A 12,754-nucleotide genomic window follows, 5' to 3' on the forward strand; every position below is an offset into this window, starting at 1 on the left:
CCCACACTGAATTTTCATCGTGGCACAAACACTGATAAGCGAATTACAGGTGTGTCTTATATGGTATGCCCGTGCACACCCTCATCCCCTAAAATTTGAATTATTTTTCAAACCGTAATTCGCTATAACCTATGTTGTAAATTATAAATCCAGATGAGCATAATTTGAAATAGCTCACTGTAAACAGAACTAGTTGGATGTTTGTTAGTTGATAGCGTATCAGATACCGTTTTCTGTTTTGTAGAAAATTTAGTCACTCAAACTTAGACAAATGTTTCTGCGAATCAGGTAACCAACAACACTTCTTAAATTCTTTCTTTCGTGGGATTTAGCAAAGTGCTAGTGAATAATATGTATAAATATTTAGTAAATATGCGCGAAACAAGTGAAGCAGCAATATTAACTATAGACCCAGAGCAAGGTATGTTTACTTTATATTAACCTTCAGCACTTTGAATAAAATTCTGGCTTAATTTCACAGAAAATTTTGACAATAAAACCAACACTAAAGGCACTAGTTTCTTTAAAATTGTCAGAAAATTGGCGTCTGCTTGCAACGAGAGAAAAATCAACTTTAAACAAATTAAAGCACTGAAAGAAAAGCATGAATTTCTCCGGGAGTTAGAAATTTTGAAGACATTGGATGATGACAGTAGTCAAACTCGTTATGTCTCACCAGAATCTAAGATTTCTTTCAAAGAGGACTTGTTAACAGAAGTATTAGATATGTTTTGTCAAAAATGTGGGGACGACAAAATAGATTTATGGTTTTTTGCTTCTGCAACATGTAATGTAAAAATATTAGAGGAAACTGCCAAAGATTACGATGGAACACTCCTTTGCAAACCACGATGTTGCGATTCGGCTCTAGTTTTCTTATTGAAGTATGGAAACATTCACAACGAAGGTTTTTTAGAGTGCGTAAATATTTTACTCACGGCTGGAATAAGCGTAAATGAACCCGATTTTAATGGACGAACTGCCGTCGATATCGTTTGTAGCTTATATGAAAATGAAAAAAACAAAGACATCCTGGAAAAACTAAAAAAACTGGTGTTCAAGTTTCTCGAACAAAATGTGTGTCACCACCTGTTAGAGAAGAAAACAAAAATAATTCTTCAAAATTTACAAGAAGAAAATAAAAACTTGCCATCTCAAACACAAGAACAACATAAATCTGAAGAAGCAAACAAACTTCAATTATTTGCGTGGATAGGTAAAGAACGAACGCAGGAATTCCTCGGTTTTAGAGAAATACGCAATTTTATCAACTGTGATAACGGTGAATACACTTTGTTGCAATTTGCATGCAAAAAATCAGAAAGAATGCATCCAGTCGTCAAATTCTTAATAGACAACGGTGTGAATATCAACAATGTGACAGAAATTTACAAAATCACCCCTCTGGAACTTGCAGCCAAGAACAATCACGAAAAAAGTTTCCAAATCATACTTAAGAACAAGAATCTTAATATTACACAAGAAATATTCAACAATTTTGTCAGGTGGCGTTCCAGTCCTATGAAATTAAAAATTTTTGAAATGTTTTTAGAATCTGATAAACTGGATCCTTGTTTCACCTACGAAACAACTGGAAACACTCCTTTGCACTACGCAACACGTTTTTGTCACAAAGACGCAATGCGAAAGTTACTGAAACGTTCTCCGCAAACGCTGTTTGTTGAAAACAAAAACGGAAAAACTGTTCTCGATATAATCGATATTCAAGAGGTTGAAAAATATTTTGATTCTTGTTTGGTTTCGGACAGATATGCGACGGATTTTAGTTCCACTGACTACAAAATGCTCTTTCGCTTTAAGTCACTAGTAACAATTAATAATAATGGTGAATATGATGAAGAATCAGTTGTTGCGAAAGTTGTAGAACGCAACCACTTAGAACAATTGTTAACGCATCCTCTGCTACACACTTTCATTATTTTAAAGTGGTCTAGGACCGTCTGGTACTACTGGATGATTCTGCTTTTACAAGGTTTTCTGTTTATTGCTTTAAGTGTTTGTATTTATAGATTATCGGACTGTTCTCCAGCTGAGTTCAAGTGGCTCATTTTCTTAACATTTATTAATTTGTTTTTAAAGTTAGCCGTCGTGCTCAAACCCAGATTTTGGGCTTTAGACAATCTAAGAATGCCAACACTGTATGAATGTGGCGAAGTTTTACTAATGTTGACTCTTTTTGTAAGTTTCTTTTCTGCTGAGTGGAGAGCATTTGCTTTCATAGAAATGTCACTTTTATTTTTACTGACCGTTGGCTACCATCCAAAAATCGCCAAGTGGACTGTTATGCTAAAAAGAGTTTTTAAAAGTTTTACTGTACTGATGGTGTTTTTCTCTATAATAATCATAGCTTTTGCTGCTGCTTTTCACACGCTTTTCAAAAACACTAACCACGATTTTTTCGATTCTATTGGTAAATCGATTTTCTTGATTTACGTGATGATATCAGGCGAATTTAACATCGAAAATGTTAAATTCGGGCGGGCGCATATTGGAGGTTATATTCTGTTTTTCATTTTTGCAATTTTTGTGGCCTTGGTTATAGTGAATTTTTGGACTGGCGTGGCTGTCACGGATATTGAAACTATACAGAAAGATGCCGAAATTAACGCCTTTAAAAATGTTATAACGTTTATGATGTTCGTTCAAAGAAATATTTATGTGAATAAGTCTATACGGAAATTTTTACCTTATCCTTTTTTATTCACTGAAACTGAGCACAGAAATTACCAAGTCGATTTCTATATAAATAAGAAAAATCAGTTTGAAGGAAGAGATAATTTTCCTGCAAGTATAGGGCAAAATTCTTTAGAGAAAATTAAGAACTTTAATTCGAAACACCAGAATGAATTAGATGGGGCAAACATTTTATTGAAGTTAGAAGAGATATCGAAGATTCTAAACGAACTAAAGAACACTGCACATAGAAATGGGAACTACAGTATAAACGTAAAAAACTCAACTGCACAAAATGATAAAAACAGAAATCGGCAAAAGGAAAAAGTGGTTGATGGGGTACATGGAAATGGTAAACAATGAGCCTATAATTTTATTTATATTTTTAGTTTCATCCAGATATTGTTATAATTGTTTATTCATTTCTTGAAACATCTATAATTAGTAATTATTGTGTAGTATGTCTAAGTTTTTAAAATTGTTTGCTATGTTATGTTTAAGAGTAAATCAAAAGAGTGAAAGTAACCAGTCACCCGATAGACTAGATTACAATATTTCCTAAGCTAACCCAGTGGATAACATTGGCCAAATCTTGAAGGAAGATAATAATCGTAGTATTTATTTTTAGCAAAACGATCCCAGTTTGTCGAACTACGAAGATTAAATTCGATTAACGGCAAGTACCATGACAACATATTATTTATTTTTAAAATAAATATAGTAGTTCTTATCTTTTTAAGATAACGGTTAAGCAAATTTGTTCGCAATACGACCAATAAAAAAAATTTTTGAACTAATTTCGACAAAACAGGTTATTATTAAGTAAATAATGAATTTTAACCAAAATTTTGTGTTAAAATAACAAAAATGTCTACAACAGAATTAAGCACAATAAAACTTTTAATTGGTTGTCTATCTTACTTGAGTGTGTGGTAGGGAGTTTAAGTCTAACCTATGATTAATAAAATGCAAATCCATTTTTTTTGTGTAGTACATAATTCGTAGTTCCATACCCCACCACAGCAATACAACGATACCAGATTTCCTTGCTTTTACCAATTTCGCCGCACATGCGGAAGATGTCTTCTCAATCTGATTCAATTCCTGTTTTATATAAACAACTGACAGTGATTTTCAGTCTAAATAAATATCTGTCATAAATGCTATCTAAAACAAGAAGCAGAAGTGAAATGCGCCGATTTTTCTTTCTGCGTTATTATGTATTTTCAGTCTTCTCCTTAGCGCTTTTCATGGTATTCGTCACGTAACATTTGCCTAAGGTTTTAGTCCTTTACATGTAGTTTACGACGTCAAGTTTTTATCCGAAACGTCCAGATTTTGAAAAAAAAAATAAAATTATAAAACAACATTTTGCAATTTAATTTTGAATCTGCAAAACCGAATGCTTTGAAATCTTGCAGATATTTTAAAGTTATGATAAGCATCATAAATTTTTAATCAAAATATATTTGCTTATCCCCTCCAAAAAATTGATGAACTTAGCTCAAAATTTTGTCGAATAAATCATCTCTAAAATGCCCAAAATATGATGAGTCTATACTTGTAATTTATCATTTTATTCATACTTTTGGATTTTCTGGCCAACTTTGACTAACTTCTCTTTCCATCACGCGGTAACTGTTAAACGTTTTAGATTTATTTGATCATAGACCTGTTCATGAAAAAAAGTCCTAGTTGCCTAGTTCTAAAGTTTGTCCAGAATTATAAGAATTTTCTGGACTCTGTCGTGCCCAAATAGTTTTGACCGCGGCCGAGCTTTTGGACACTAACAAAATTATTTATTTGGGTGTAGGCCCATTTCCTTGGAAATGGAAGAGCTAAACTGCATGTAGGGGCAGAAGTAATAATTAAACATTTATAACATTTTTATACGTATATTAAAAGAAAGCATTATAAGCATGTCAAAAGAATAATCGAGTAAATGTGTAAATAATCAACAGAAAAATAATACATAAAATGAATTCACACACATAATACAAAAAAAACAAAACAACATGCAAAACATTCTTCTAAAGCGCTACGCAATTATATTCCACTAATAAAACTCTTAAAATCTATGAACATAACCCACATTTTTAATTAATAATCTTAATCCTAGAAAATCAGCATGCAAAAAGAGTAAAAATTAATTCGGTAAATCCTTAATTAAATGCAACACCTTCTAAACCATATTGATATTACGAGCGTGATAAATAAACAAAAAACAAAAAAAACTACTAACTACGAAATCGAATAATTACTTAATTATTTAAATAAATTGCGATAGGGCATTTATATATTAATTAAATCATTAAACAACTGAAATAATAATAAAACCAATAATTCAGTGGATTCGAAGAAATCTCCACTGATTATAAGAACAACTAAAAATAACGGATTAAAATCATGCACTTAAATCTACGACAACTTATGAATATAAACATGTAAAAAAGAGAGATAAATGAGTTTTTACATACATCGATTAGCTAACTATGCCGAGCACAACAATTGTTCACGAGAAAAATTGATGGTTACAGGACAGTTAGATACATGTAAAAATAAACAGTCATAATTTATACATGCAATTAAACATTGGGACATTAGTATCATAAATGCGCTAAAATACAATGAGACGATTAAAATAAAATATAATGTGAGGTTTCCAAATACTATAGCAAAATAATCAGAGAACGGAGTCATATTTAAACGGCAAAAATTCAATATAAAATAATCGACAGCAAGAAAATTAGATTAAAAGGTTTCAATTCGGGAACTTCCCAAAAACGCACATAAAATATTCATGTCGTAAGCAAAGAATTAAATCGGCAGATTTAAAGAGATATTGGAATAATTATCATAAAAGCAAACGGTAAAAATTAGAAAAATCCTCTCCAAAAACGCATATAAAATATTTATGTCGCAAGCAAAGAATTAAATCGGCAAATTTAAAGAGATATTGGAATAATTATTATAAAAGCAAATGGTAAAAATCAGAAAAATCCTCTCCAAAAACGTATATAAAATATTTATGTCGCAAGCAAAAGAGTTAAATCGGCAATTTACAGAAATATTGGAATAATTATTATAAAAGCGAACGGTAAATTATCGAAAAATCCTCCCCAATAATCAAGAACCGACGCAAGGCTAAACGTGCCACCTGCAAACGGGAACATATGGAAGCACTAAAGATTACTTTCGGTGCCGGCGCTAACTGTTCACACCCAACGTAACGGAGAAAACGCATAAATTAAACGCTACACATGTACGATTCGAACTCGAGAACACATGACGAAAAAACGGAAAGCAAGATAAATTAAGAATGACTAAAAGGTAGACTTCTTACACAGCTGCAGCATTGAGAATTTTTTCTATCTTCCTCTCGGGCTCAGTAAATTCTTCTAAGTTCGGATTTCTTCAAAATTCAGCAAAAATTAATGAAAAATCTCGACACTGGTTTGGACAGAGCCTTCGGCGGCAACTGGAAACTTCTACTCAAACTGAATCTCTTTCCTGCTCGAAATTCAGCCTTATATAGCTTCGTTTTGGACAGAAATAGAACCGTGCTTTTGTGTGGTACTATATGCCCTTATATGGTCATGAAAATGTGAAGATGCGTCGACCAATCGGTAAGTCCGCTTCCTTATATGGTAAAAATATGGGAAGCTGATGAAATCTCAGTTCCGGGGATGAAGTGGGGATCATTCTAGCGAGGGCTAAGATGAGTGTGCGTGCACAGATGCACTGCTGGGTTGATGACGTAGTAAGTTTGAAGCGATGGCGTTCTTTGATGGTTTTTTATGCGTCTGCGTTTCGTTTGCAGCTGTTTTAGTTTGGATACAATTTTAGATGAAAGTAATTGCGATTGGCGATGTTTCTGGCGCATTATTTTGTACAAGTTATTTGCAATGTCTGGCAAGCGCAATGTTATTCGCAATTTGCGAATACGCGAATTTTTGTTCCTGCATTTTTTTATTTGAATGGTACTATATGCCGATTAGAACATGCGTGTTAATTAATTAAGATTTGCAAATTTTCCAGTTATGTTTTGAGGGTTTGTTATTAGTCTTTTTAGTTACAATTTTCTCGTGAACGAATTTAGTGACGGCTCGTCACAACTCCCAACGTTAATTCGTTTTACAGCCCAGGCATCAATTCTATTGCACAGTTAAAGAGCCTGTCAAGGGAAAGCCGAGGTTTTCTGTACCTGAGTTCGGCCCGCTCTTCAGCTGTACAATAAAATTGACAACAGGGCTGTAAAACGAATTAGCTTTGGGAGTTCATAAAATTCTTATAATTCTAGACAAATTTTACATTGATATTGATATCGATACATTTATATACTGAATGTTCATATAAATCATTTCTAATTACGGTTATTTTAATATAAAATAAGAATTTTATATCACCAGGTACTCAACTGCAGATAGCTGAGATAAACGTATTATTACCAAACAGTCCTATCATGAGGATTATCTTGTTGACTAATAGCAAAGAACAATAGGTGCAACCCCTTGTACCTGCAAAGCTTCTTACAAAGGGATTATATCTTCTGTTTTTAACTATTGTATTGTTTTAAAGTTAGTCAACTGGTCAAGCGTTTTGAAAATACAAATTAATTACAAGATTTTTGGCTTCTTCCCCCAATGGTATTGTTGGGAACAACGCAATAATTGAAGTAAAATGTCCTTATTCAGCCCCCGATTAGGTATAGTGTGAAACAGGCTGTTAGAAAAAAAATACTGCAAAATAGATAAATTTAACAAAATCAAATTAAAAACAAACCACAAGTAGTATTTTCAAGTACAGGGTCAGGTGCACATAACTGGACGAAATATATGCTATTTTGTATAGTTTTGGAAATTTAATTCTACCCTATAAAATTTTATTGACAATAACGAGTCGGGCAGTAGTACAATTGTAAGAAATATTTATAGCTCACACTAGTTCACCTGAATTTGCAGGAGAACATTTAGCAGGTATACTTAGTTAGTTGTACTCATAAAATTATGGTCATTTTCGTTCGTGAGAAACGATGGTTCCTGTCCGGACCTGGATTATTCTGCTTTCTAACATCTGTAGATTACCGGCACGAGACAACTTTAAGTTGTAAATATCTCTTACTATTGTACTACTGTTCGTCTCGTTATTACCAATAAAATTTTATAGAGTAGAATGAAATTTCCAAAACTATAATATACACGAATAAAGATGTGGACTGGCAGATATTAAAAACAATTAGGAAATTATTTTTGGCAACATTTTATGGCGTTGCCGTCACAATTATTTTATATGTCAGCACTGCTTCCAGAAATTTGAGATTCGCGAAAAAGAAGAAATTTGCCTCTGCGAGCAATTAAATTTTCAGATTTATAGAAAACAATGTAACGAGTAAAATTAGTGTATATGTTTATATGTATATTTTTTTAATTTGAGTATTATTTAAATAAAATGTTTGAAATTAGATCCTAAGTACCCCAGAAACCAAGATCACCTAATAAAATAAAATGTTTATATGCATTAGGTTCCAATAGATTCCCTAAGTCATACATAATTCCTAGGTCAGCCCGATTTGAGTCAAACAGGAAGTAAATAACATTGCAAACGAGGCATATAACCAATTTTAGAAATTTTTTGTTATATATTGCATTGATTGCAAAGAAATGTACCTGTATAGGTGTAAGTATATATATGTTACGGTTAAAGTGAATAATCGGCTAGTTTCCAAACTAACTGGTTGTTATGTAAACTAACCAAGTCGCTAGTTATTATAGACGAAAAACTATTTTCTCTTACATTAGCAGGGTTTCGTGGTTAATTTGTAAACTGCCCAGATAGTTTATAAACTACCGTACAAGTTTGGATAATTTACATACTTTTTTTAAAGTACATAAATTAACCGAAAAAATTGGTTAGTTTACAAACCAGCCACTTTGTTCTGGTTAAAAGAAGAACTTTTTCTCTAGTATGATAAAATAACCAATGAATTGTATCATTGCCTGCAATGAACACTAAAACAACTGTCTGTTTGCATACTAACTGCCTAAAATATGATACAATTCATTGGTTATTTTACCGTACTAGAGAAAAAGTTCTTATTTTAACCAGAACAAAGTGGCTGGTTTGTAAACTAACCATTTATTTCGGTTAATTTATGTACTTTAAAAAAAGTATGTAAATTATCCAAACTTGTACGGTAGTTTATAAACTAGCTGGGCAGTTTACAAATTAACCAAGAAACCCTGCTAATGTAAGAGAAAATAGTTTTTCGTCTATAATACCTAGCGACTTGGTTAGTTTACATAACAACCAGTTAGTTTGGAAACTAGCCGAGTATTCACTTTAACCGTAATATATATATTTATTCAAAATCAAAAAATTGCAGTGATTTGGTTTGCGATATTCCGCACAGACAAATTTCTGGGAAACCTTATCTTCAAATCTACTTAAAAACCCTCCCACTGAACATAATCCACAAGCGAAAAGATGCAGGTAGAAGAATAAAGCATAGAGGGTTGCAGCATCTATGATACATATTAGTATAGTGAACCAAGAGTTATAAGGTTATATGGCCATCATAAAATCATCTCATTGTGTCGAAGTTAAGTTGTTTACAATAGAAAAGGTTTTAGGGTCGTAAATAACGTGTCCACTGCAGCTCGACCGGCTCGTGTGGTTTCGTTCAGAGGCGGCTTTCACTAAATATGAAAATCCACCACTCCACTATTTCTTTACTACCTGCAGCCGCTGAGGGTTCCGAAATAATCACTCGCTTTGAAAGCCGGCCCTGTTAAATATGAGCAAGAAATGTTTAGAAGATGATTTATTGCCAACCGGTAAGCTTAGTGCGAACCACACAAAGCGGGTATTTATTTGCGGTCAACTACTTTTATGATGGCCATATAACCTTATAGGTCTTGGTTCACTATATACATATATAACACTCGAGTGTTTTCGGATCTCACTGCTAAGATTAAATTCCTTGAAAGCGGTCCGTGTAACAATCTACCTGACTACCTGTTCACGTATTGAAACAAATACGGTCCTGGAAAGGTAAGGGTGTGGAGTAATCATGATTGACAGTTTTATGCTGGGTGCACTTTCCGAAGTCGGAAATTTTACAGCTGCAATTCCCATAATTCGAGTCGTTTGAAAATATCTTTCGTCCTACAATAAAATATCTACAACGGGCGAGTCAACGTTTATGGCATCTTCAACTGTTTTTTCTTTCAGACGATTTAACTAAATTAGCAGTATACATTATTTCGGATACGTATTTAGTTTTCAGATTATTATTATATCACGCGTAAACAGCGCAAGTCTTATAAACTATAAAATAAGGCTAACACTTCTTCTCATATGTTCGGGTATAAATGAATAGTACATTATTGATTACGGATTGTATCCTCAGTGTTGGGGACAGATACTTTTAAAATTATCTAGATACAGATAGTTTTCAATTTTTTCGAAATGTATCTAGATAATAGATACAAAAAAAGATACTTTTTTAAATTTTGGCCAATAAAACAACTGATAACAAAGTTTTATTTATTTTTTAATGAATCTTAAAATTAATATTTCAAATATGTTGCCGCCTAAATTATTTTTTTGTGGAGTAAGAATTTGATTTTCGCTGCTAAACACCCGCTCCAAAGGTACGGAAGAAGGAATTGTTGTGTTACATTTAAAAAATAAATGTTTTGCAGCAGTATTCATTCACATTTAATTACAAAACTATGTAATTTGTGCTATTTGAAAAAAATAATCGTTATGTAACCTGTAAGTTTTGCGTTTTGCAATAAAAAATGTGCCATATTTAATAATACAAATACAACCAGCGGACCTAACTGACCCAGGTGGCGTCGATGCACAGGTAAAATGTCTGCCCCTACAATGTATTCCCCCTCCCCGGTATTATTCACTGAAAGTTTAACTTACCGTAAAATTGTCAAAGTTATACCTGGCGTTGCTTTATTCCATCTCTCCCTCAGTCGACCCCCTCAGTGTTAGTTTCAGTTTATGCTTTACGAAATTCAGACGTCCCTCTGTTTTAACGTTCCATCATCAAGACGTAGTGTGTGTTTTATTCGTGTGAACGAGATGGCCTACACTAAGTTGTTAAGAAAGTAATTTATTCTTTTTTCTTATAAGTTTTTTTTTCTGTTTTCTAGACCAATGTCTTATATTATTCTCCATTAGACAGAAAACCTCATCGAGGAACGATTTGAGAAAAATTTTTTTTTGCAGGTGCAAAGAACTGTAAGAATGTTACAGTGTGGATAAGGTACATCCATACATGGAAGAAAGTTACTTGCTCAAAATATAACGTCTGGATAGCATGCAGTAGACGACTTGTTTGTTAAAATACCGCCTTAGGCTTCACAAGGATGAAATTCCCGCATGGTCACTCAATACGACAACGATACTTTCCATTGTCGGATGATGAAGATGATGCCGATGGCGGTGTATATATGTGAATATACGAGTAAGTTTTTAAGAATACAATTTATTCTTTTGTCTTATAATTTTTTTTCTTTCTTTTTTCTAGATCAACGTCTTACCAGTTGAAGAGACACAATTAGCCAATAACACGTGACGTCACGCTGTGGCGGGAACTCAGCGTTTGACAAGCGCCGTGAAACTCCATAAGTGACAATGTTAACATTTTCGCATTTTATTTAAAAGTGTGGGTATTTATCTAGAAAATAAACACGTGAATAGCTTCTTTCATATTTTTTCTGTGTATGAGGGTGCTTTTTTTGGCGATTTCAGTTTAGAAATACATAATAAAAATACAGAACGCTGTTTTGGTCTGAATTCCTCGTCACCCAAAATACATCCGTGTGTTTTAGGCGGTAAATCGGAAATTAATATTTTCGTTTGAGGTTAATGTGACGGGTTTAAGTGAAGGTGTGTAATTTGTTTTTAAAGTATGGATAATTTAAGTGATTATGCACGATGTCTTTCCGTCAAAGAGAAAAACAGATATGTACAAAAGTTAAACAATTTAAACGGCGTAGATCCTTATACAATGAGTGCAAGTGATTTTAATTTGTGTTTAGACGATGTCCCTACCATAACAATGAATACCATTCTATTTTTTTTTATTTTTGGAATAAGTAAAATAACCCACAATGAAATTCGTGCATTCAAAAGTCTAGAGGCATTTATTCAGTTTTCTCTTTTTTAAACGACTGTCTTTCAACATTACAAGTATTATGAGTGGATTTATTTTGATATCCTAAATTTTGTGATGGAACATAATCATGATGGTCCACATCTGACGAATCTGCAGGTTTACCTAAAAGAGCACCAATGTAGTAATTTATTAAAAACTGTAAATCTAATAGGTAGTTACTGTACCAAAATAAAATGATCCGAACAAACATAGGAATACTTTACTTTGGCTTCGTTAAATCCACTCGTTTCAAGGCTTTTAACCAAAGCTTCCGCCTTTTTTCCCCATCCTGTGTATATTTACCTTTATTGTTGCTAATTGCTGGGAAAGGAAAATAAAATTTGTCCGCATTTCTGGTGCTTCGATTCGCGCAACCCACAACAGCACAAAATTTAGGCATTTTCTCCTAAAATACAAAATATTATATTAAGATGCTAGTGTATTTAAAAAACATTGATGTACATTAGCAAAGAATTAATTTGCAAAACAAATAATATAAGATGTAGCGAAGTTAACCTGTACATCACATTGGAAAACATTATTTTTTAAGCATATTCAAACGTTATGGTGCGTTTTACAGATATCTACACAGTCTAGAAACTGTAACAAACTTACCAAACTATAAAAACACAGTTGACACGCTCTCAAATTTAAGTGAATCCCGAAAATATTAGCATTGACTCTTATGAGAAAACCGGCTAGTTGTCAAACGCTGCCATCTTGATAACCTCGGATGACGTCAGTGTATTTGGCTAATTAAGAATGAAACGTGTATTCATCACCCTTCGAAGAGGACATATAACAAGAAAAGTGCGTCATCGGAATGTCTTTAATAATAAAAAGCTAATAGACAAACATCGTCATTGAGATAATGCCAAGTGCTAA

General features: G+C 33.0%; 1 protein-coding gene and 1 long non-coding RNA gene across 2 annotated transcripts; both read left to right on the forward strand.

The window, feature by feature from the left end:
- The first annotated feature begins 269 nt into the window (after positions 1–269).
- Positions 270–3,603, forward strand: LOC135137726 (transient receptor potential cation channel protein painless-like). Its single transcript, XM_064067447.1, has 2 exons — positions 270–421; positions 482–3,603. Exons 1-2 carry the CDS (start codon positions 352–354, stop codon positions 3,055–3,057), a joined length of 2,646 nt encoding a protein of 881 aa, XP_063923517.1. The 5' UTR covers positions 270–351; the 3' UTR covers positions 3,058–3,603.
- A 6,632-nt stretch (positions 3,604–10,235) lies between these two features.
- LOC135137740 (uncharacterized) lies at positions 10,236–11,922 on the forward strand. The gene is made up of 3 exons (XR_010281917.1): positions 10,236–10,817; positions 10,939–11,176; positions 11,240–11,922. It is a non-coding gene; the product is annotated as an uncharacterized LOC135137740 (long non-coding RNA).
- Positions 11,923–12,754: the final 832 nt, after the last annotated feature.

This window comes from Zophobas morio, unplaced genomic scaffold, assembly GCF_036711695.1.
Source record: "Zophobas morio isolate AGI-343-1 ecotype UQ-CSIRO unplaced genomic scaffold, CSIRO_AGI_Zmor_V1 ptg000029l, whole genome shotgun sequence".
NCBI classification, from domain to species: Eukaryota; Metazoa; Arthropoda; class Insecta; order Coleoptera; family Tenebrionidae; genus Zophobas; species Zophobas morio.

Coding starts and splice junctions, on each gene's coding strand:
- LOC135137726 (XM_064067447.1), top strand. CDS start 352: ATGTATAAATATTTAGTAAATATGCGCGAAACAAGTGAAGCAGCAATA. Junction 422..481: donor AACTATAGACCCAGAGCAAG/GTATGTTTACTT, acceptor TTAATTTCACAG/AAAATTTTGACAATAAAACC.